The 23,786-nt window shown below is 47.1% G+C and overlaps 2 protein-coding genes across 2 annotated transcripts; one reads left to right on the forward strand and one right to left on the reverse strand.

Annotated features, from left to right (window-relative positions):
- Positions 1–15,957: 15,957 nt before the first annotated feature.
- Positions 15,958–19,239, forward strand: LOC124695631. Its single transcript, XM_047228456.1, has 6 exons — positions 15,958–16,458; positions 16,796–17,143; positions 17,899–17,996; positions 18,107–18,135; positions 18,228–18,289; positions 18,913–19,239. The coding sequence occupies exons 1-6, from the start codon at positions 15,958–15,960 to the stop codon at positions 19,237–19,239; spliced, it is 1,365 nt and encodes a 454-aa protein (XP_047084412.1).
- A 107-nt stretch (positions 19,240–19,346) lies between these two features.
- On the reverse strand, positions 19,347–23,502 carry LOC124698376 (E3 ubiquitin-protein ligase DIS1-like). Its single transcript, XM_047230858.1, has 3 exons — positions 23,277–23,502; positions 22,554–22,940; positions 19,347–20,134 (listed from the first exon to the last, which is right to left on the reverse strand). Exons 1-3 carry the CDS (start codon positions 23,472–23,474, stop codon positions 19,814–19,816), a joined length of 906 nt encoding a protein of 301 aa, XP_047086814.1. The 5' UTR covers positions 23,475–23,502; the 3' UTR covers positions 19,347–19,813.
- Between the last annotated feature and the right edge of the window lie 284 nt (positions 23,503–23,786).

Here is a 23,786-nt window from a genome sequence, read left to right on the forward strand (position 1 = left end):
ACTTTATTCAACTGTTACATCAAAACCCCCTGAATACTTGTCTGTGAGCATTTACAGTGAATCCTTCATCGAAACCGCTTGTCAACACCTTCTGCTCCTCGTTGGGATCGACATTCTTACTTATCGAAGATACTACGATACACCCCCTATACTTGTGGGTCATCAGAGACCGGCAAGGCGGTGGATCCCAAGCTCTACCGTTCAATGATAGGTTCGCTTCTTTACCTTTGTGCCTCTCGCCCGGATATAATGTTAAGCGTTGGTATGTGTGCACGGTTTCAAGCAAGCCCGAAGGAAAGCCACATTGTGGCGGTCAAAAAGATCTTTCGATATTTAGTTGATACCCCACACTTCGGACTATGGTACCCAAGGGACACAAACTTTGCTTTGGTTGGCTTCACCGACTCCGATTGGGCGGGCGACAAGGTTGATAGGAAGTCTACATCCGGAGCTTGTCACTTTCTTGGAAGATCCTTGGTGTGTTGGTCCTCGAAGAAGCAAAATTGTGTCTCCGTCTCCACCGCGGAAGCCGAGTATGTTGCCGCGGCAAGTAGTTGTGCTCAAATCTTGTGGATGAGGCAAACCTTGCGGGATTATGGACTCGAGTATAGCAAGGTGCCTCTTTTGTGTGACAATGAGAGCGCAATCAAGATCGCCTACAATCCGGTTCTTCATGGCAAGACGAAGCACATTGAGATAAGGAACCACTTCATCCGGGACCACATTGCACGCAGAGATATTGTTCTATCCTTCATTGGCACCAAGGAGCAATTGGCGGACATCTTCACGAAGCCCTTGGACGAGAAGCGTTTCATTGAGTTGAGGCATGAGCTAAATATCATTGATCCATCGAACTTTGCTTGACCGTCGTGCGCACATACCACTCTCAAACTATATATCTAGATGAAAGGCACGCATGAACATAGGGGGAGTGCGGTTTAAACTTATTGAGCTATCCCTCCCCCCATAATGAATAAAGAAATCCAAAACATATGCTATTTGTCAAATAAGTGACTAATGAGCTTCATGTTGAGTTGTAGTCGTGAGTCCTAGATACATCTACGCGACCTCACACTACTATACTCTTACACGGTGGCTTCAGCCACCAACCTCCTCCTTGAGGAGTTTTTCAGTTCTTTGTGTTTCTTTGTGCCTTTCTTTTTGTCCTTCCTTTTCCTTGTTATCTTTTTCTCCATGTTCTTGGAGAGTCTCACTCAAGCTTTGTTTTCCTTTGGTTTTTGCAAGCTTGGTTGTATGTTCTCTCTTACCATCCTTATAGTTTCCTTACCCTCCTTTTTGGTGTTCCGATGCCAAAGGGGGAGAAGTTCTTATTCAGATGGGTTTTTGCATGCTACATCAACTCTATGGAAGCATCTTACCGTGAGTTTTGGTATTCTCAAGGAAAAGGTATGATAACTTCACCCAAAACTCCTTGCATGATCTTGTGTTGCCTCCATATTGCGCATATGTTATTTGAACATGATCTTGTATCCTTGTTGCATATGTGCTTGGTTTGTAAAATCTAGGGGGAGTTATGCCTCTAGGACGTGTGTATTTGTATTCAAATACATATTCAAAATATGCACATGTTTAGGGGGAGCTCTGTCGAGTTTTTGCAAATCTAAGAATCTCATCATAATATCATATGCTTTTGAAAAGTCTTGTGTTGTCATCAAACACCAAAAAGGGGGAGATTGAAAGAGCAAAGTCTAAACCCCGGGTTTTGTGTGTTTGATGACAACACTTGAGTAATCTCACCGTGTGCCTTGAGTATCATTGTTAGATTTGCAAGTGCACGGTGACCTCGCTGGACACGTCAAGATCGGAAGACTGAAGCGTAGCTTATAGGTTTTCTCGGTTTTGTGTGTGTATCGCGAGGTGACATGGCTGGAGAGAAAAATGGGAGAAAACCAGTTTTTCCCAGACAGGTACTACCGGTACTAGTAGCGGTAGTACCGCTACCCCTACTAGTACCGCCCATGGTACCGCTCTGTAGTTCTGCGCTGGATTTGACCCACAGTACGAGTTACGGTACCTCTGCGGTACCAGGAGCGGTAGTACCGCTCACGAGCGGTAGTACCGCCCATGGTACCGCCTAGGTACCGTAACTAGTTACGGCAGTACCGCTTCAGTACCGCTCCGGTACCGCTTTGAGTCCAGTAAGGTTTGGACCCTATTGCGGTACTGTTATCACCAGAATTTGACCGGATCAGAGGTGGGCCGCGATTGGAGATGGGCTTGAAGAATATGCATAGAAGAAAACATGAATCGGCCTTGGGTACCAAGTTTGGGCTAGATTGCCCGTGTATCTGTACCATAGTAGGATACGTGTCGGTTAGAAGTTAGAGTTTAACCCGTGCACGGTTAGGTGCACGCCTGAATTAGAAAGTCCCCCGGACTATAAATATGTATCTAGGGTTTATGAAATAAACAACAACCAACGTTCACCACAAACCAATCTCGGCGCATCGCCAACTCCCCGTCTCGAGGGTTTCTTCCGGTAAGCACCATGCTGCCTAGATCGCATCTTGCGATCTAGGCAAGCACACGTTTATTCGTCGTTCATGCGTTGCTCGTACTGAAGCCTTTTTGATGGCGAGCAACGTAGTTATCATAGATGTTTTAGGGTTAGCATTGTTCTTCGTATCATATGCTATCGTTGTTCAACCCTTAGGCATCTAGCCGCCCTTACGCCTGTCACGGGTGTAAGGGCGGCACCCCGCTTGATCATTGTTTAGTAGATCCGATCCGTTATGATTGCTCCTTGTTCTTCAAGGATTAGTTTAATATCTGCATTGTTAGGCCTTACAAACGGGTCGAAGGATCCAAGTGGCGCGTAGGGTGTAGTTTGCTAGCCCTAGACAGATGTTCCGAGGATCAACTTCGTGTTGGTTTTTAGGCCTTGTCTAGGGTCGGTTTACGATCACCGTGCGTGGCCGCCGTGCTCGATCACGAGTAGGATGTTCCGATTATGCGGTGAAAACCCCAAATCGTAGTAGGTCGCTTAGCTTTATCTTAATCAAGCGAGACCACCATCCGATCGTACACCTCGTACGTATCATGGGTGGATCGGCTCTTTGAGCCGATTCACAGGATAACCCGAGAGCCGATCGAGGCTCGTATTTAATGTTTACGTGTATGCCATGCAGAAACTAAGCGAGGCATCATCCAACACCTTCCCCGACCAGGTATAGGTCAGGTGGCACGCCCTTGCATCAAGCATCGGACGTGTGTGCGTAAGGCTTTGCGGGCCGTCGCTCGGAGGGACCAGGGCCAGCCGCAGTCCCGGGAGATTCCCGGCTCTACGGTGTTGCCCGTCGCTGCCCGTCGGTGGGTTTCTCGACCGCAACACATTCTCGGGCACGCCCCGGTGGGACAATCTTCGACATCCACCGCATCGCCATCTACATCCGAGATGGCGGAAGGCACTCCGGTCAAGTACGAGGATCCGACCGAGGAGCTCAAGAAGAAGCATGACGAGATCAAAGCAGTCCTCGAAGCCGACCTCATCGGCTCTTTTCACGTAACCCGCTCACATGGCATCAGGTGGAAGGGGTTCTCACCGAAGGCGCGCTCGATGGAGTGGACCTGTCCTCCCCGTCGAAGAACGCACCAGGTCGCCGCGTCGGAGCTCAACTTCATGGTGGCTCATTCGCCGCACCGCCATTCCGAGAGCCTCGGTGAACACTTTAGAGCGTGTCGCTCTGCGCGTGATCCAGGAAATCATGAGCCATCGCATTCGCCGTCGGGACCAGCTCGGGGACTTACCAAGGAGAGATGCCACTCCAGTCCCGTCCGCCGCTGCCGTTCGCGTTGGCAGCACCGTAAGTGCCGAATTCATCGGCATACGTCGTCTACAAGATTGGTGGTGACCCTAGTGACTACCAATTCTTACATGAGGCACCCAAGGAGATCCCCCACGGATACACGTGCGCATACGTGCCGACCGCAAGAATCGGGCACTCTCGAACCAGAGCCGCAACAAAGCAGGGACTTCCGGAACAGCAGGAGGAACGTCGGGAACAGATCTTGAGAAGCGTACGTGGCTAGCTAAGTACGCCACTCCGACAAACCTCCGTAGCTCAGCTCCCGCAGCTTGGCTCGGAACCGGAAAAGCAAGCATGGCTGGCTAAGTATGCCACCCCGGCGAACCTTCGCAGTTCGACGCCCGCAGCCATCACCGCGGATCAGATTTGTACAACTTCGAAAGACCAGTTCGGCATGATGCCGAAAAGGAGGACAATCGGCTATACCAAGCCGCACCCCAACGAGTACGAATTGATCCCGCTACCACCCAAATATCGGCTCCCCGACTTCACAAAGTTTAGTGGGTCGATGGTTCCAGCTCCATCGAGCATGTGAGCCGATATTTGGCACAGCTGGGCACGATCTCAAAGCATCGGACGAGCTGCGTGTGAGGTTCTTCGCACAGTCCCTCACAGGATCGGCTTTCGGGTGGTACACATCGCTGCCACCAAACTCAATCCGGACTTGGAAGCAGTTGGAAGAACAGCTCCACGTGCAGCATCACTCAGAGGCTTCCGAGGCTGGTATTGCCGAGCTAGCACAAGTACGACAGAAGCGCGGGGAAACAGTGGCAGAATACGTCCAGCCGCTTCAGGACCGTTAGGAACCAATGCTATTCGGTTCATGTAAGTGAAAAAGAAGCAAGTCGAGTTGGCGGTGGTGGGTCTCTCATCATCGATCAAGGACGTGGCCTCCCAAGCGTACTACCCTTCACCGGCGCACATGGTGCGAAGCTGTCGGCATATGAACAGCGCCACCCGGATGTTTACCAGGATAAATTCAAGCGTGCGATGGTCCCGGTTGAGGCAGTGAAGATGAAGGTGTTGCGGGAGATCAAGAGGTAGCAATGGCTGAATGGACTCGGGGCAAGCCCCGTGTCCCGTAAGTGGGTTAAGCCACAAGGTCCTCCAAAAGGGTTTGACTTCGACGTGACCAAAGCTGAGCAGATTTTCGACCTCTTACTCAAGGAGAAGCAGCTAAAGTTACCCGAAGGCCACAAGATCCCCACGATGCAAGAGCCGAACGGAAAGCCATACTGCAAATGGCATAACACGTTCACCCACGCCACCAACGACCGCAGGGTGTGGCGTCAACAGGTCCAAATGGCGATAGAACAAGGGCGGCTAATTTTCAGCCGTACGCCATGAAGGTCGACACACACCCTTTCCCCGCCGTTAACATGGTGGAGTATACTTACCATGAAGGGTGCCAGCCAGATTTCTCGTGCAATATCAACATGGTAGGACCTGGGCACCACTCTGGTAAGGACGGAGATGAGGGCAGCTGCTCTCATAGCAAGGACACAGAGAAAGCCGCTCCACGCGATCGGCTTCGCCACGATGGCAAGCGCTACATCACAGAGGGAGAAGTGAGGAACGTAAGATATCAGCTACCTCTCTCTGATCACCTCCTCAACAAGTATGTGGGTCAATACGACCAACGCCGGCGATACAACGACGATGATGAAAAAGATCGTCTGGCTAGGGACGACAGGAGACGTCGTCGGCATGATCGCGGCGAGGAGCGATATGGGCGCCACGCCAAGGAAAAGTCGAGAGAGCAAGACGACGAGGATAGGCACTGGGACTGCCCCTTCTTCGTACACTCGCCGGGATTCAGGAATGAGCCGATTGCCTACAATCGGCAACTGCCCGTAATGTAAACAAAAGAAGAAGGATGCAGCTAACGTGTCCGTGTTCAAACGTCTAGGGCCTCTCCCGCCTCGGAACAAGCATGCTGAGTCCGCTCGGGTGGAAGATCTCGAGGAACTAGAGGACGATGAAGAAGAAGACAAGTATCATCGGCCAAGGTGGTGCCCTGATGGGCTCAGCCGTTCCCAAAACGAAGGGTTCAGCGTCTACGTGGGTTGGAGGAAGCTGAAAGGTTATACCCGCACACGTTGAGGAAGGCGCGGCTCTGATCCGGCCGCTAAAATTCAGCGAACCCTGGACGAAGAAGGTCGGCCACAAAGGAAAGAGTGGCGCCCCAGACAAAAGAAAGCCGATGATGAGACATCGGCTGGCACAAACATGGTCTTCATCCTTCCAACGGAGTTTAGCGCTCCAGTAGACGAAGCACCTGTGGCACAACTTGACTGCGGCCCACGGCCGGTCATCTTTGAGAAGCCACAAGAGAGCATCGACATGACAAAGGACGGGGTTAGGCTGGTTTTATCCACCGGCCTGACCGTGTAACAAAAGCAACATCGATGGACAAACGTGGCGATGCCGATCCAGGTGATCGGCCCCAAGGATCTATGGAGGTACATTGCAAAACCTTCGTCGAGCAAGCAACATGGAGGCCGATTTCAGCAATCGGCCAAAATTATCCTCACCATTCATTCTGCCTGGGTTCAACGTCGATCTAATGGGCAATGGGTTTGCGTCGGCTGATGCACTGGAAGAAATCCACATCGTTCCTAACAGAGCCGACGTTCACATCATAGTGCCTTGGCTAACCACAGAGCCGATATCAGCAGTTACCTGGCAGAATCGGCTCGGGGGGCACTTAATCAGATAAACATGTGCGATACATGTGCAGTGAAATGTTGGGGGCTGGTAGAAAAATCGGCCCGTAAAAAAAAATTTCGCATGATATGCAATGAACAAAGCCGATGCATAGCCATCGACTCTAGAGGTACAACTGTTATAAACAGAGGCTCAAGGGCAACCAAGGTGGCGACTTGGTTGATGTCACGTTCAGAGGTTGTTACGTCCAGAGTTTTGGAGACCACCGGAAATTCAAAACATCAGCATGCCGAAGATGATGAGCCGATCTGATCGGCAAGACGCAAGAATTGAACGGGGGGCAGCTCACCCTGAAGGTTCTCTCCTCTGGGGAGCCGATTTTGTTTAAATCGGTTGGCTCTGTATTGCAATTTGGAAGCCGATGGTGGCACATTTGGTTGGCTTACCTCTTCTCTCGCCTTGATTGAAGCTCGGGGGGCAGCTTGCCTTGAAGGACCCTTTGCTATAGGAAGCCGATTTGGTTAAAATCGGCTGGCTCTGCATCTCAACCTTTTTGAGGAATGGTCGCTGCGGGAAAACAGAGCAGGATTTCAAACATCGCTATAGATTATCGAAAGAAAATTTGTGGATAAGTGATGCCCGTCCCGTGAAGTATCAGCTCCGGCCTCCGGTTGATTCAAGCAATGGTCCTAGAGCTCTCCCGAAGGCGAAAGGGATTTGAAAAAGAAGGATTCGGCAGGAGAACGTCTGGAAACCTAAGCTTAATGATGAGACCAGGCGTTATTTCAGAAGTTTTGCCGTTAAATCTAACGCTGCGCTCAAGGGCCGCGGTTTGGACCTGTTCGGTTGGAAGTTTGGGGATCTGAGTTTGAGCAAGGTTCGCAGGTTACCTTTTGAGGAGGTGGCTAAATTCGTCTATCTCAAAAAATTTATCGTAAAGAGGGTGATGCGTTGCCATCGGCTCATTGAGCGTTGGTCAAACTAACAATCGCGTAGACCGTACGAAAGGAAATCGGCAAAATCAAGTTAAGGAAAGGTCTTCTTCATTAATAAGAGAGGATTTTTACAATGAAGAGCCGATTGCTCAGGGACTACTAATCCTACATTGCTAATCCTCGCTAGCATCATCATCGGCGTCGGAGTTGCCGTCGGCGCTACTGCCGGAGAACTCCTCGTCGCTGCTGCCCCAGCCTTCGGCCGGAGCTTCTTCTTCCTCGTCATCATCATCATCCTCGCTGTCCGCCCAAGCGCGGAAGCGCTTCGTCGGCGGGTACCCAGCGGAAGAGGAGGAATCCTCCTCCTCCTCCTCCTCTTCTCCTTCCTCGTCATCATCCTCGTCCTCGCTGTCCGCCCACATGCGGGAGCGCTTCTTCGGCGGGTGCCTGGCGGAGGGGGAGGCCTCTGTCTTCTCTGCTTCTTCTTCTTTCTCCTCCTTGTCGGAGGAGATGGGGTTCGCCCAGGAGTGGAGGTCGTCTTCGTTCTTGCTCTTCGGCGAAGATTGGAGGGGGAGGCCTGAGGGGGAAGAGGAAGAGGAAGACATTGCTACAGGGGAAGAGGGTTTTTTGGGCGCTGGTCGACAGAACAGAGCAGGGGGATGAAGTGGCGAACCGTTCGGCACAGATAAATAAAGGGGGTGTAGTGGAGATTTAATGCCATGACGGTTCTCGAGGACGTGGTGCCGAAATTGTCAATTCGTGCAGAGAAGCCCAGGAGGCGAGGCGAAATGATGGAAGATTCTGTGGCAGTTCTGCTCTGCCACGACATGACCCGACGAAAGAAAGCGTAATGATTTTGGAAATGTCATTTCCAAAACCAGGGGGGCATGTGTTATCACCAGAATTTGACCGGATCAGAGGTGGGCCGCGATTGGAGATGGGCTTGAAGAATATGCATAGAAGAAATACATGAATCGGCCTTGGGTACCAAGTTTGGGCTAGATTGCCCGTGTATCTGTACCATAGTAGGATACGTGTCGGTTAGAAGTTAGAGTTTAACCCGTGCACGGTTAGGTGCACGCCTGAATTAGAAAGTCCCCCGGACTATAAATATGTATCTAGGGTTTATGAAATAAACAACAACCAACGTTCACCACAAACCAATCTCGGCGCATCGCCAACTCCCCGTCTCGAGGGTTTCTTCCGGGTAGCACCATGCTGCCTAGATCGCATCTTGCGATCTAGGCAGCACACGTTTATTCGTCGTTCATGCGTTGCTCGTACTGAAGCCTTTTTGATGGCGAGCAATGTAGTTATCATAGATGTTTTAGGGTTAGCATTGTTCTTCGTATCATATGCTATCGTCGTGCAACCCTTAGGCATCTAGCCGCCCTTACGCCTGTCACGGGTGTAAGGGCGGCACCCCGTTTGATCATTGTTTAGTAGATCCGATCCGTTATGATTGCTCCTTGTTCTTCAAGGATTAGTTTAATATCCGCATTGTTAGGCCTTACAAACGGGTCGAAGGATCCAAGTGGCGCGTAGGGTGTAGTTTGCTAGCCCTAGACAGGATGTTCCGAGGATCAACTTCGTGTTGGTTTTTAGGCCTTGTCTATGGTCGGTTTACGATCACCGTGCGTGGCCGCCGTGCTCGATCACGAGTAGGATGTTCCGATTATGCGGTGAAAACCCCAAATCGTAGTAGGTCGCTTTAGCTTTATCTTGATCAAGCAGGACCACCATCCGATCTTACACCTCGTACGTATCATGGGTGGATCGGCTCTTTGAGCCGATTCACAGACAACCCGAGAGCCGATCGAGGCTCGTATTTAACGTTTACGTGTATGCCATGCAGAAACTAAGCGAGGCATCATCCAACACATTCCCGACCAGGTATAGGTCAGGTGGCACGCCCTTGCATCAGCATCGGACGTGTGTGCAGAAGGCTTTGCGGGCCGTCGCTCGGAGGGACCAGGGCCAGCCGCAGTCCTGGGAGATTCCCGGCTCTACGGTGTTGCCCGTCGCTGCCCGCCGGTGGGTTTCTGACCGCAACAGGTACCTCGAGCGGTACCGCGAGCGGTAGTACCGCTCTGTGTCCACATGGACCAGATCTGTGGGATTTCGAACTCAGAGCGGTAGTACCGCTTACCCAAAGCGGTAGTACCGCTTAGGCAAAAACTCGGACATAACGGTTGGATTTGGAGGAGCCTATTTAAGGGGCCCTTCTTCCCCAACTCGTTTTTATCTCTCCTCTCTCTCTCTCCTCCATTGTTGCTGAGCTTAAACCTTGAGGATCTCCCCAACCATCCAACCAATCATGCCAAAATTTTGAGGAGTGGTGGAGGAGATCCCGATCTATAGTTCTACCAAGAGAGATTTCACCAATACTTGCTACTCCTTAGTGGATCTTGGTGTTAGGGTTCCTATGGTGGGATCTTGGAGGAAGTGCACCCTATGGAGGCTAGCTTGGTGTTGTGCTAGCCTCATAGGTTGTTGGGAGCCTCCTTGTGGTGTGGAGCTCGCCCCAACCTTGTGAAGGAATCACCGCCTCGACCGGTGTCTTAGTGGAGAAGGGGGAGCCCCTTTGTGGAGCTCTCTTGAGGAAGAAGGTGAGGCCTTCCTTCGTTGTGTGGCCGCCTAGTCTCTTGTGTGAGGCTAGCACCTCCTCAACGCAGATGTACTCTCTTTGTGAGAGGAACGGCGGGAAACAAACCTCGCCTCGTCTCCGCGCCATCCGGTTGTCCCGCTCCTTACTCTTACTATCTTGCTTGTTCCTTTGCTTGTTGCACTTGTTCTAGGATCATTGTAGGAACACCAACACCACTAAAGCAAGCACCTTTACCTTCCGCACCGCTAAAATTGAAAAAGACTAAAACTTGACGTAGCAACCATTCACCCCCCCCCCCCCCCCCTCTCTTGTTCGCTACGATCCATTCAGAAGGACAAAAAGCAATCTGCAATCTGCAAGCAGAAGCACACCAGCAGCCAGAGCTAGAGCTAGCAAGGCTCTCTACTAGTACTAGTAGTGCATCCACCATCTTGTAATAAAGCCATTATATTGAAGGTGCTTGTATTAAGAAAGTAGTAAGGTAATTTCTCATTCTTGTGTAAGCCCGTTGGGAATTCCCAAAAGGGGAACCTGTATGTAAATTATATTATGGAAATGAAATAGTTCTGTGTTTTCCTTGATCTTTTTATCATGTTTATATCGGATGGGTTTCTATGATAAGGATCCTATAGGAGAAACCTCTGAGTGTAGTTTTCTCTTAAGTCTTGCATGTGGCGTTAGAACGAGAACCGTAGCCCTAGAGAAGTGTTCCCTTCGCATGGAACTTCCTATATAAATGTAACTAAAAATATATAGCAAAAGAGACTTAGCTACTACTGAAGCAAAATAGTGATAAATACAGTGAGTATCGAGTAGAACCAATACACCACTGTGCACTTCGTGAGATGTACTGTTGGTCTCGCTAGCCTTCATAACTTTCAAAAAATCCGCAAAAATAATCTTTGTATTCAAGAATACTTTTTAGCTTAATTTATTTTCGAATTTTTTAGTAAAATATTTAATATTAATATCTAAGTATATTACGTAAATTTGTGTGTGTGAATATTTCTCTAAATTTTTATTTTGTAAATTTGTCAGTTTATTGTGTACAAATTTACACAATAAAAATTTAGAGAAAATATACTCCATTTAATATCGTGAAAACATCGATATCGAGATTTGTTCATCCGCGTGACGGAAAGATACTCTGGTCTCACTCGGTGACATTACATCCATGAAGCTACGCAGCGTATGACTAACTCATAAAGATGGAATATCACGGCATCGAGTTGAATAGCCTTGTCGGTAACGAGATTAGACTAGGTATGATACTACCGATGACCAGATCTCGCACAAAGTGCTGGTATCGAAGTAACAAAGGGAATATGACTCAACATTTTTAGTTCAACGACATGTATATTCGTGAAATACACAGGGGTCGTTATGGGCATCTAAGTCCCGCTGATAATCATTGACCAGAGAACCGTCTCGATCATGTCCGTAGTGTCCCCGAACCGTAGGATAACACACTTAAGGATTCGGTGATGCTTGGAGATAGTTTTGATATCATTGAAAAACCAGAGAATAGAGAAAAGAGAACCGGAAGGATTCCACAAGAATCCGAAGGAAGTTCAGAGTGGTTCGAAAGGTGTTCCAGATCACTTGAAATTAAATATTATGTATTTTATATATTAACTAAATGAATTAATATTAAAGTGGAGGAGAAGGTAGGGAGGAGGGGGTCACCGGAGGAGGAGGAGGTCGTCGGGTGTGGAAGAGGAGGATGAGGAGGCCAGCCGAAGGGGGTCGCCGGAGGTGGGGGAGGAGGGGGTCGCCGGAGGAGGAGGACGCCGTCGGGTGTGGAGGAGGAGGAGGAGGAGGCCTTCGGGTGTGGAGGGGGAGGAGTAGGTCACCGAGTGTGGAGGCCGGAGGTGGAGGAGAGGAGGAAGAAGTAGGAGAGAAGGGAAAGTGGAGGAGAAGTGGCGGATAGGAGGAGAAGGGGAAGTGGAGGAGAAGGTAAAGTGGAGGAGAAGGTGAAGTGGGGGAGAGGAGAAAAGAGAGAGAGAGAGAAGGGCGCCACCGGATTTCAATTTCCAGCCTAACAATTATGTGGCGCATGTGCAGTTGCAGTTGGTGCGCCACCGATTTTTTTTTTTTTTGAATTTTTTTTTTTTGCAGGAGAAAATCTTGACTTTATCGTAACTTTTTACTCTTTTCGAATTTGCCGATTCTAAAATTGGCTAACCGGGTACACCTCGGTGAATTCGGATGTAACTCTTTCTCCCGGTTATTTTAATATATTATGCATTTTTTTTCAAGTTCGTATGCAACCAGAAATCCTGTTTGAAGATTTCATTACCTTTTATTTTGCAAAATACATCGAAATCCATGTTTTCCAATTTTCCCTACAAGTATATCACTTAATATAAGTACATTTCAAAGAAGAAAAAATTGGAAGTTTTATAATTTTCTATGATTTTTTGAAAAATAAAAAGCGATCCACGAGGGGGGTGTGCGTGGACGGTTGAATTGTCATGCGCGACAGAAAAGTTTCTATGGCGCATTGGCCACAAGCGTCACAGAAAGGCAACATTTAGAGCATCTCCAGTCGCGTCCCCCAAATGAGGTTTGGGGGACCGCGGACAAGAAATGGGGGAAAAAATTGTCCAGCCGCGTCCCCCAAAGCTAATTAGCGCCTCATTTTGTGTCCGGCGTCCCCGGTAGAGACTCTATGCATAGAGTCTCTACCGGGGACGCCGGACACAAAAACAGCGTCCGGATGCATGCATGCAGCCCCTAGTCCCCACATGCTAGTCTCTTTCCCCACACTTTCTCTCACCTACTTTTCCCACATAGGGTGGTCCCTCTATTAAAATGCATGCATCCGACGCTCGTTTGAGGGACGCGGCTGGAAGGGCCTCTTTTGTACAGATTTTTGGTCTCTTTTGTCCGGCGCGGTCCCAAACGTGCCCCAAATTATTTGTGCCGGACGCTTTTTGAGGGACGCGACTGGAGATGCTCTTATGTGGCACTTCATGCGCCACAAAAATACTCAGAATTGGATAACCCAATAATTGGTCACGGGTCCACCAGATTTCTGTGACGCATGCAGAGTTGGTGCGCCACATAAATATCAAATTCTGTGGCGCATGGAGAGTTGGTGCGTAATAGAAATGTCATTAATTAGTGGCGTACGTGCCTGGGTGCGCCACGGAATTTTTTTAGTGGCGCATGGTTGTTGAACTTCTTCGATGTCACAAAAAGGCATTTCACCTATAGCTAGTTTCCTACCAGTGCCTGCTCCGCGGTCTAGGCGTCGTTGAACTTCTTCGATGCACGCGGCTGGCCGAGGCACCACGCCGCCGCGTACGACGCGCGCGGGGCCTGGTGCGCAGTCTCGAAGGTCCCGAGGCCGAGGCGGCGGTCGCCGATGCGGATCTGCGCGTAGTAGTTGCCGGCCGGCCACGCGGGGACGCCGATGTAGCCGGAACTGCCGCGGCGGCGCGGCGGCATCGTGGCGCGATGGCGAGGTGGTGCGTGCAGGCGTAGCGGTGGTGAGGTGGCGCGCGCAGGCGAAACGGTGGCAGGGGTGGAAGTTTCATGCGGTTGGAGTGCGCGCGCTAGGGCTGGCTTTTGCCGCACGCGCTAGCGAGGGCGCGATATATAGCGCGGACGATTGGTTAAAATGGCACGTGCGGTAAAAAAATTCGCGCGCTCGTACTGAGTCCGGTGGAGCTCGTTTTCGCACCCGCGAGCGCTAAACTGGCGGTTTCCCGCGCCGCGCTAAAGTAAAGGATCACCGTATTGTATATTGTATATGCTCTGAGAAGTTGAACTGGTTGGGAATTTGGGGAAGGAATTAGCTCTCGTCTCTGTTGTCTCGTCTGTCTTTCCGTCTTTTCTGGGTGTGGTTGATTCCTGAACCTCGGGTCCTATTTATTCAAGTGACGGCTCCTTTCGGTGGGCCGTTGATCACTTGATCTGGATTGGTTTTGGCACGCAGTCTCTCGCACGAGCACGCGGAGTTGGATGTCTCCTTCTTTTCCTGTTGACATGTTCGCGGGGAACCCTACACGTACGCGCCGCGCCTCCCTCCTGCGCCGACCGATCAAGATATATATCAAACGGGTCCAAGCCGCCATCAGTTGATTAGTGGTAATTTGCAATCTTATTTCTGTTGCATGCCAATCCGGGTTGCGGCTTCTAGTTGTGTCAATGGCTACCCCGACCCTTCGGCTTCAGGTTAATTCCTTTCCTCTTTCTTTTGCGTCGACATTAATGCCTTCTCTCTACGGTTCCTCATAGTACCACAGTGTGGGCTGTGTGTGTGGTTCATGGTTAAAGGGTTCCAGCACTGTAGAGGAGGCCCTATCGTTTGGAAGATCCAATTCAGATAGGAATACTCCCTCTTCAATCCATTGTTGCATTGCCATCAATTTGTTTTGTTCCTTTGTATCTGAAATTCTGAATGCAGTAGAACCTTAGGGTAATTAGTAACACATTTTAAAAAGCCGGAGCAGATCCCCTTTGCCTGATGCTGGATTGCTGAGGTATCCTACAGCCTCTGCTAGATGTGATTCAAACATTCTGCATTGTTTCATAATTGTCTAGCAGCAGCGCACTTATGTTTGACATCTCACCAGGATTCCAGATTAGATTGACATAGTAACTCGATGTTATATTTGCTTCTTTTTTTTCTTTTAGCAGCAACCACTCCACAGAACCGAGGCAGCGGAAGCTCTTGATCATGGAGATATCAGCAAATGTACTAGTGATGGATCGCCCATGGACACGTATGATCCATGGGATCCTCCCCTCCCACCCCCTCATCCATCGATAAAGGCCTTAACGTCCCGCCATCAATTTAATATGCAGGTAAAGTAATTTCCCCCCTCTTATGATATATATCCTGCTCACTTACTCTTCATATATATCGTACTTCTTTTGATACTGGTTCTTGACTGACGACGCCTCTCTTTTAGTACTCGCGTCAAATTTGGAATTTCCTTGCTCAAGTCAGAGGCACCAGTATAATAGTCCCAGACCGCACTTCTCAGGTTTTTCATGCTCATTCTCTAGGGTTGACATATCATTTGGCATCTAACTAATGTTTGTAGTTTTCAGCAATATCTTTTATTAGTTATCATTTATGCTGCACACAATAATTTGAAGGGAAAAGGTGTGTTTTTCATCCCTCAGTTATCATATGAGCGTTGCTTTCACCCTAAACTCTTAAAACCGCCAGATTAAGTTGGTCCCTCAACTACTAACACAGTGCAATTTTCAGTTTTCATATTCGTGAGTGCTTTCTCTCAATCTAAAGATATCCTTTTATGAAACGATGCCTGCATGTCGGCCAACATCACCGCCATAAATCTCCAACACAGTACCATCAATTCTTAAAAGTAAGCTGTAAATTTAAAATTTGAATTTTGTAAAAATTCAATAGGATTTATTCTGGAAAATTGGCTAAAGATGTGCGTGTGTATATATGTATATAAAAAACTCACATGCAACAAATGTCATTTTAAATAACTCAAGGTTCATGAAAAAGTAAAATACTAAGGAAACAAATACTCCGTATGTCTTTTTTTTCTCTGTTGTTCTCAAAGTCTTGGCTGTGTAATAATTGATGAGTGAAGTGCCACTTAACTCAAAACTGAAGTTCTTTTTGACATGCCAAACGTACCATGACGTAAGCGTACTTCACTCAAAACCTGTTTCAAATGGGCGAAGCAACTATGAGAGCTGAAAAATGCATGGTGTTGGTAGTTAGGTATCAGCATTTGGATGATTTGAAGTATAGGACGAATGTTTCACTCATGCTATAGTTCAGGGATAGTAAGTGCACGTTTTCCTAATTTTAATACTGTAAAATATCTCTTTATAGAATATTTTTGTTGATGTACTTTGATAGCTGGATAGCTGAGCTGATTTCTCTTTACCATATTTAAACATGGATGGATCCATCCAGGGGACCATGACAATGTTTGTTGAGATACATGACCGCTTGGTGGCCATCCTAAAAGAAGATAGTGTTCCATCCTTTCAACGCATGTTCGTAAAGTATAGAGAGTGCATGGTTTGTGGATATGTCATCACTCCGCAAACCCTCCTCTTCATAATTGCAACGAATGCCCTGCGTTGTGCTAAGTTTGTTTTGGAGGGGACGGCACCTAAGCTCGGTGGGCAGCGCGCCAACCCCAACTACATAACCAGCTTTGGGTTCTTCCCCCTCCACCAAGCTGCCGAGACATTCTCCGCTGACATGGTTGAGTTACTTCTCAACTATGGTGCATTGCCCAATCTACGCACCTCGGGTGATAGAATCATTGAGGGCCTCCTCCCACTCCATGTTGCCATTGAGAACACTTGCCAGCACAAGTATCTTGAGGACAATCTACTATCTGACCAGAGCCATATGAAGGGGAATGTCGAGTACATCTACAAGCTCATATATCTGCTTTGCCTGCCTGAGATGGTTTGTGTTAAATCCCTCCGAACATCAATTACTACTTTGCTTACATAACAACATTTGAGAATTTAAGTTCATGCTGGATAATTATGTCGATTGTTCTATGAACTAAAAACATAGTATAGATCAACTTGTACAAGCGAATTATTTGCATGTGTAATTTTTTCTGTATTTATATTAAAACTTGAGGAGGTGCCATTTCTTCTTAGTGTGAGATGATTCAAATTTATCTGCACCTATATTTTTTGTTATTTTTTCTTGCTGATAAAGTTTAGTGCCAATCTGTATTATGTATAATGTGGCCACTTTAAATTATGGTGTTCTCTATTGGTGACTTATGTAGAAGATCTTCATGGACACAACTAGAGTTCTTGCATCTCAAACGGATAATATAGTAGACGAACTATGGGATTACATTAAGCACGGGAAGCTTGTCCCAGCAGCTATTTTGCTCCTCGCAGCTCAGAGGCATCTCCGTAACCTTGGTGGATTTGATAGGATCCAGGATCTTATTGATGATTCTAACTTTTCCCTTGCAAGGGAGGAGTGTGGATTAGAAAGAGGTAAAAATACCAAGGCGCAAAAGCAGCTAAAGGAGAAGAAAGCACAATTTAGTAATGCATTCATGCTTGTTAGGATATTTCTGAATGCTGGTGAAGCTCTTGATGCATATATTCAAACTCATTCAAAGGTAACACATTTTTGTTAGATGACATCTTCACTGACTTAGGTCTCCAATTTTCCAATTTGAATATGCTTTTATACGCTGAGGTTTGGCGAAATTGTGATATTGATTGTAGTGAGAGAATATTGCATACATTTTACTTGCTATCCAACGGGAAAATAACACAATTTTTATCGAGATCATTTTCTTGTGCTGTCTTGATCTGCTTCTTTTACCAAGTCTTTTCAAATAAAATACTAAAATCTGGTGGACCTCAGTTCAATGGATTGGATTTCCACTTTTGAAATCTATCTGAATCGATATATTCTGAAAATGTACAATCTTAAATATCAGTAACTGATGTACATTTAGCAATAAATTGATCATGTGGGGAAGCGAGAGCAACACTTCGAAATTATTTCCACATGCTTACTAGTACTTCAATTTAGTGTATTTTGAGCTGTATGATTGCTTGATTGTAATAACTTTACCAAATAATGGTGTTTCCTAAAGTACACTAAAGCATGGTCAAATTGTCAATAATACACTTGCGAGTTAATTGTTACTTGGAAAAAACTATCTGGATTTCTTTAATACTTGTCTGTTAAGTGTATTTGAGGTTTGTAGTGGTCTTGTACTGTAGTTCTTTTGCATATGGCCTTTTTGGCTGTACAGTCAATAAATAGTAGCACATCAGCTAATTTAGCTGGGATACATATCAAGTAAACGAAATCAAGTGATAACAAAACTTAATTAACTTCTAAAAAATAATAAATATGCAGGCGTCTCATGAGGAGGTCCTTGGGAAAGTTTCAGCAATTCTCCAGAATTATGATGTGGGTCCTAGTGGAAAAGTAATATGCATTGAAGACCTTGACTGGTTTGATTTTGTCTTGCCGCCTGTCCCATGTTTTACCGTTAGCTACCTTTTTTCCATATATATGATCTACCTAACAATCTTTTAATTTATTTTTCCACATGGTCTTGTAGCTGCCCCTATGCCTGCCCAGTGCCAGACGGTGTGTTGCATGAACATGGTGCGTGCTTGTTTCACAACCTGTGCTTCCCACATTTTGCAAATAAACGGTAATAACTCTGTAATGGGAAACAGGGGAAACAGATTTGTCGAAGGAAGCCATAGGATCGTCTACTCCTGAAGTCAAGGGAAGAAATGTATGGATATTTGAACTTGTGTGCCTTTTGACTTTTCTATTCCTTATTTTTCTGCATGATGATTATTATTTTTTAATTAACGTAGTAATTTATTTTTCTGCATGCTGAGACTGACGATAAAAGTTCTTCAAATTCATTTGATGACAGTTTTTATTAGGACACTGAAATACACCGTATGGCTGTAGTATTAGCATTCAAATATTTTTATTGACGGGCACTGTATCGTCCCATAGTATAGTACGGCATGTACATATTCAAGAGTTAGATTTCAAGAGTTAGATATAATTGCTAGGGCTAGAACACTGTAGCTCTGTTTTTCGTAAAATTAAACGATCATGATCACTATCTGGTTGGTGTGGTAATAATTTATGGGTAAGACGCTTTTGTACATCTTCAGTCCCTCGATCAATCAGAACAACCAAGGAAAAATCCAGTCTGGGGGTGTTTACGAACTTTGGTTTTAGTTCAACCAAGTGTCTGTTTTTCCTTTGATGGTTATTGACAGTAGTTCATACAAAGCGGCTGAATTTTGGTTGTGTAGCCAGTGGACAACTCAATAACCAGTTTTAAATCTAGAAACAGCCATGTTGCATATTTGTTTTACATTATTTATGTGTTAACAGGCTGCGATAAAGGAACCACGTAAAGGACAGAACCTCTATTTTGCAAGAGATCAGTTTCTACCCATGTGGAGATCGGTGTTAACATGTCGGTTTCTTGTGAGCTTATTTCCGTCTTATGCACCAAAGAAAGAGTCACTGTATGCCCGACCTGTTGACACCAAGAAGAAAGTGAATAATCAAAGGCCTTGTCAAGTTGGCCTTGGCTTGTTAGATACCAGTAGGTCTTGGAAATCAAGAAAAGATCCAAAAGTATCTAGTGCTCCTCGGTCTAGAAGGCTATTTGCCACTGCTGCATCGACTGTCCTGAAGATGTTGAAGCGCTCATGATGACCAAGAACGAAGATATAATAGATTACCAGCTGAAGCTGTTGAGCATAATAGCCAACTTTCATCCGTTGAAAGATTCCTTTCAACTACATTTATTTTGGAGATAGTTGAGCTGAAGTAGTAGTGCCTCTTGTGAAGATGAATCCTTCGGTCTTTCCATTGTTCTATACTCCTATGTTATGTCTTCAGCCAGCAATCAATTAAGAATTCTAATTCTCAAGCTGTTACAGATCCTACAGTAGCAATATCATTGTACGAAACATATCGACCATACAAATGGAGTTTGGAAGCTACACCTTTACATCTAATGAGTTGCCATTACAAACCCCCCTATGCTACAGAATGGGACGCCTAAGCAGCTCAAAGCAAAGAGGAGATTGCCATGAATCCTGCATCAGTATCAGTGTCACCCATGTTATCTGAGTGATACCAGTCACCCACTTGCGCCAATCCAGCAGAAGATAGCTAAAATAGAAGTATTACAGGTTGCGCGCTTGAGAATCAGCGCCCAGGTGTTAATACAGTTTGGCAATGCTATTCATGGGCACATACTACGGCAAATTGGCTGATCGCTTCACTGTTCTTTCCAAATCCTACCGGTCACCCTCAATTTGAGCTCCTTCCTTTCACCACCGGAGAAGAACAAGGCCATGTTCCGTTGGATTATTAGCCCATCATAGCTATCTCGGACCTTCCGATGGCTGTCCCTGATGCTCCGGGGAACCCCTTGAAAGATCATCTTGCGCCCACCACCTCCTACCTCAAGGCTGTAGCTGTAGTTTTTTGCTTCCGTGTCATCTCCCATGAACCTCAGGAAAGCAATGTAGACAGGCGCCATGCCCAGCTGAAATGCTTCAAAATGTAGGCAGAAGTACTGGCCAAAACAGCTGAAAACCTAGATGGACAAATCATACTTGAGTACTTAGTTTAATAGAAAAGGAAAACGGAAGAAAAGATGACATTTTGGATTGCGCTTCAATTGAAAATTGAGATGAGGAAACGCAGTAGCTGAGTATAAAGCAGAGAATGGTTGAGGACCTAAACCAAACTTCAACCTGTACCCACGAGATTAATTTGGGCAAACCGAACCTAACTAACCCACTGGGATATTTATTCAAACCCAAACCAAACTAAACCACGTCCTGACTCCACCTGAACTAAACTAAACCTATGGCTGGAACCACAGTTCTCAACCGGGTTTTGTCTAGTTGAACAACAATTCCCCACCATGTTGCTTGACTCCTCGTCAAAGCAGAGGCGGGGGGGGGGGGGTGAAGAGAGCTGGGAAGCGGAGAAGGAATCCGAGTTAGTGGCAGGATGCCTGGAGGGGCGAGCAGCGGCATGCTGGCCAGAGGAGCAGGGCCCGAGCAGCAGCTCCAGCATCGCCACAACGAGCCTGGGCGCCACGCCGGAGCACTCCGGTAGGACACCACGCAGAAGAGGGTGTCTTGCCAGTTGGCCGCGGCAACCGGAACAGGTCGAAGTTGGAGGTGAACCGGAGCTTCTTGGTGAGGTCGCAGGTGTAGTATGGCATCTCGGCCTCCTGCGGTGACTCGTGCAATCGGCGCACGGACGCGGCCATCTCGGCGAGGAGGCCAGCAGCCACGCGTGGTTCACCACTAGGAAGAAGCCTACCATGTCCACCACAGCCTTCACCTAGGCGAGCACTTGAACCAGCGGGGGCGGTTGATGACCGGGACAGAGACTCCTGCAGAGCTCGGAGCAGAGGAGCCGGAGCGGGAGCGTGGGGTTGATGACTCTATGTCGATGTTGTGGGAGGAGACGCCGTTGCGAGGGCCACGGTGCGCGCCGGTCAGCTACTTAGCGTCTCAGATGGACATGCACGTCCAACCACGGCATCGGCACCGCCAGCTTCCTCTGTTTGTCCATGGAGATGTTGGCCCCGTACAGACAGGTGGCCACAAGCAGCGCGGAGCAGGCAACTCTGGCCCCATGCGCTTGTACTGGACCCAGCCGTATGTGGAGGAGCCCCCCACAAAGCCCAATTGGCAGATCAAACAATCCTCTCTGGAATTTTTGATCTTGTTTCTTGATTAACCATGCCATGAGAGCACCCACTGAAGCACCTGAGCTCGTACTGCCGCGCGTCCATTTGCAATTTACGATCTAGCTTCTCGATTCGTCATGGCATGATCTTGATTAGCACTGCAATGCCAAGCACATGTGTGCTCATCCTGCAGCGTTCGTCCACGGCGAGGCCCGTGGCCGTGGCATAGGCCACTTCGCTGCTGCCACCATGATGGCGTCATGCGACCTCGAGAGGTACAACTGCCAGGTGGGCGTCATTGTGTACCACGAGACCTCAAACCACCATGGCGCCCAGCGGTTGACCGGAGCGCGCTGACCCCAGCTGCTGAGCTGCAGATGGTCCTTGACCTCCTCTCTGGCCTCGACCACTCACGCCCCATCATTGGTCGACTAATATGGGCAGAACCATGGAGCCTCAGCCTGCTGCTAGCACGTGGTGAGGTCAGGGCCAGGTGAGAGAGACAAAGATCGAAGCGCCATTGTAGCGGAGGAGGGACCGGCGAGCTGCAAGCATCGGCGGATGCAGTTGCATAGAAGCGGACAGAGCAACGCAGTCCTAACCAATCTCACGAACTGTATATTAACTTTGGGTTAAACTATTTGGAACCGGAACCGTTCGGGCCCATACCTGATTATACCCAACCGTTGCTACACAAAACTGAACTAAACCAAACTGTTGTCAGAATAATCTCATTTAGAAACTGAACTAGACAAGCCCACAGGGAGAAACCGACCCAACCCACCCGGTTATGGCAAAACCATTCTTAGGTTTAGCTGAGTAAGACATTTCAAATGTTGAGTTGGAAATAGATGCAGTGGATCTGGGCATTGTGGTGTCTTCATAGATGTGAAACTATTATGGTCAAACAAGTATGTAACATTGCCAGCATCTTCATCATATATTGTACAACAAATAGTTAGCATAAAAACAAGAATTGTAGTCATATTTGACTGACAGGAAAGCTTGGCATATGTTGTGGAAACAGCCACAAAGTTTACTGTAAAAAATGAGCTTAGTGCCTTTGCAGAAAGGGAACTAATCATTTCTCGGTTGGTGGTAGTTATGGTTGTGCAGTAGACTCCGACCAGCAACCGCCCAGGTTCCAGTTATCTTTGCTCAGACTTTTGTGCTTATTTTGAATTGATATGAAACCTAGCACTTCCTAGGTATTCTCGTTTTATTTTGCATTTTCACAGACATAAAGGAAGCACAAAAATGCTAGATGGAAATTCTTAATGAACATTTTGGTGTTGGCGAGAAATACCGTAAGCATCCAAGTGGCATTCTCAACTTCATGGGGATTTGACTTGACATAGCGATGGTTGAAAGTGCTTCCACTGTGCATATCAACTTTGTGATCATCTTTCAGGTGATTTACCAAGTATGGAATGTCACCAGCAACTGTACATTCAGATCCAGCATATGGACAACTATAAGGCCTATATTGGCACTGTGACTCATGCTTCAGCTTGCAGTAGTATGGATAAATGCCTAAACAGCCAAAGTTCTGGAACTTGCATGGAAGTTCAAGAGATGCAGCCACTTTCTCAAGAGCAAGGCATCTTATGTTACCCAGTTCATGCCTACAAGTTGGGCAGCGATTGTGAACTCTTGGCTTGCATCCAGAGCAGATTGTATGACCATTTGAGCACTGCACAAAAGGGTGGCGTTACAATACAGTCAAAGAACGTGTGTAGTGCACAACGTACTTAGTCAACTCGTTTTGGTGTTTAAGTAGCATATGCACTGAAAATAATAGAAAGCAACAAGAGTGCTTTACTCAAACAAGAGAGGGAAAGCATCTACAAAACTTCAGACAGGCAAAACTAAGAACATGATAGCAGTTACAAGCAAAGAATATTGAAGATGACTCTGAAACTAATGCATATTGTGTTATCTAACAGAATACATTTGAACAGGAATAATTCGGCACATCAAGTTAACTTTTAGAACTAAATGAATCCGCTGGAGAAGCAGAAATGCACACCTGATGAATAGGAGGGTACATGGCACTCAAGCAGACTGGACATTCCAAAAGTTCGCGCACGCTGCTAGAAGCTACGACATTTGGTTTTGGTGTAAGCGGAGTATGATCGCCGACAAGTTCAGCAACATCCAGTACGTCGGACTTTGGAGGATCAATAACCTCAGAACAAGAATCATCAATATAAGCAGCTGAGGCCATGGGTAAATTCCGGAGATTGCAAACCTGCTAGAAAAACAGATAATTTGTTTGCCTTATTAACATCAGAACTAACAAGGGGACAAATGATTGCCAATAACAGTACTTCCATTAGCATTGTTCAGAAGAATTATCGCCCCAAAAGATAATCGTTTGTGTATGGGCCCAATTTCTTAGCTCCAGTACAGTATTGTTACATGATTGGAAACTGACTAAAGGTTTTAAGAGAGATAGGGCCACAATGGTCAGTGGAGCAGAAATGATTAGAGCTCATTGCCTAGGGCCTGACATTATACTATCAAGTGTTGACCAGGT

Source organism: Lolium rigidum, chromosome 3 (assembly GCF_022539505.1).
Source record: "Lolium rigidum isolate FL_2022 chromosome 3, APGP_CSIRO_Lrig_0.1, whole genome shotgun sequence".
NCBI lineage: Eukaryota > Viridiplantae > Streptophyta > Magnoliopsida > Poales > Poaceae > Lolium > Lolium rigidum.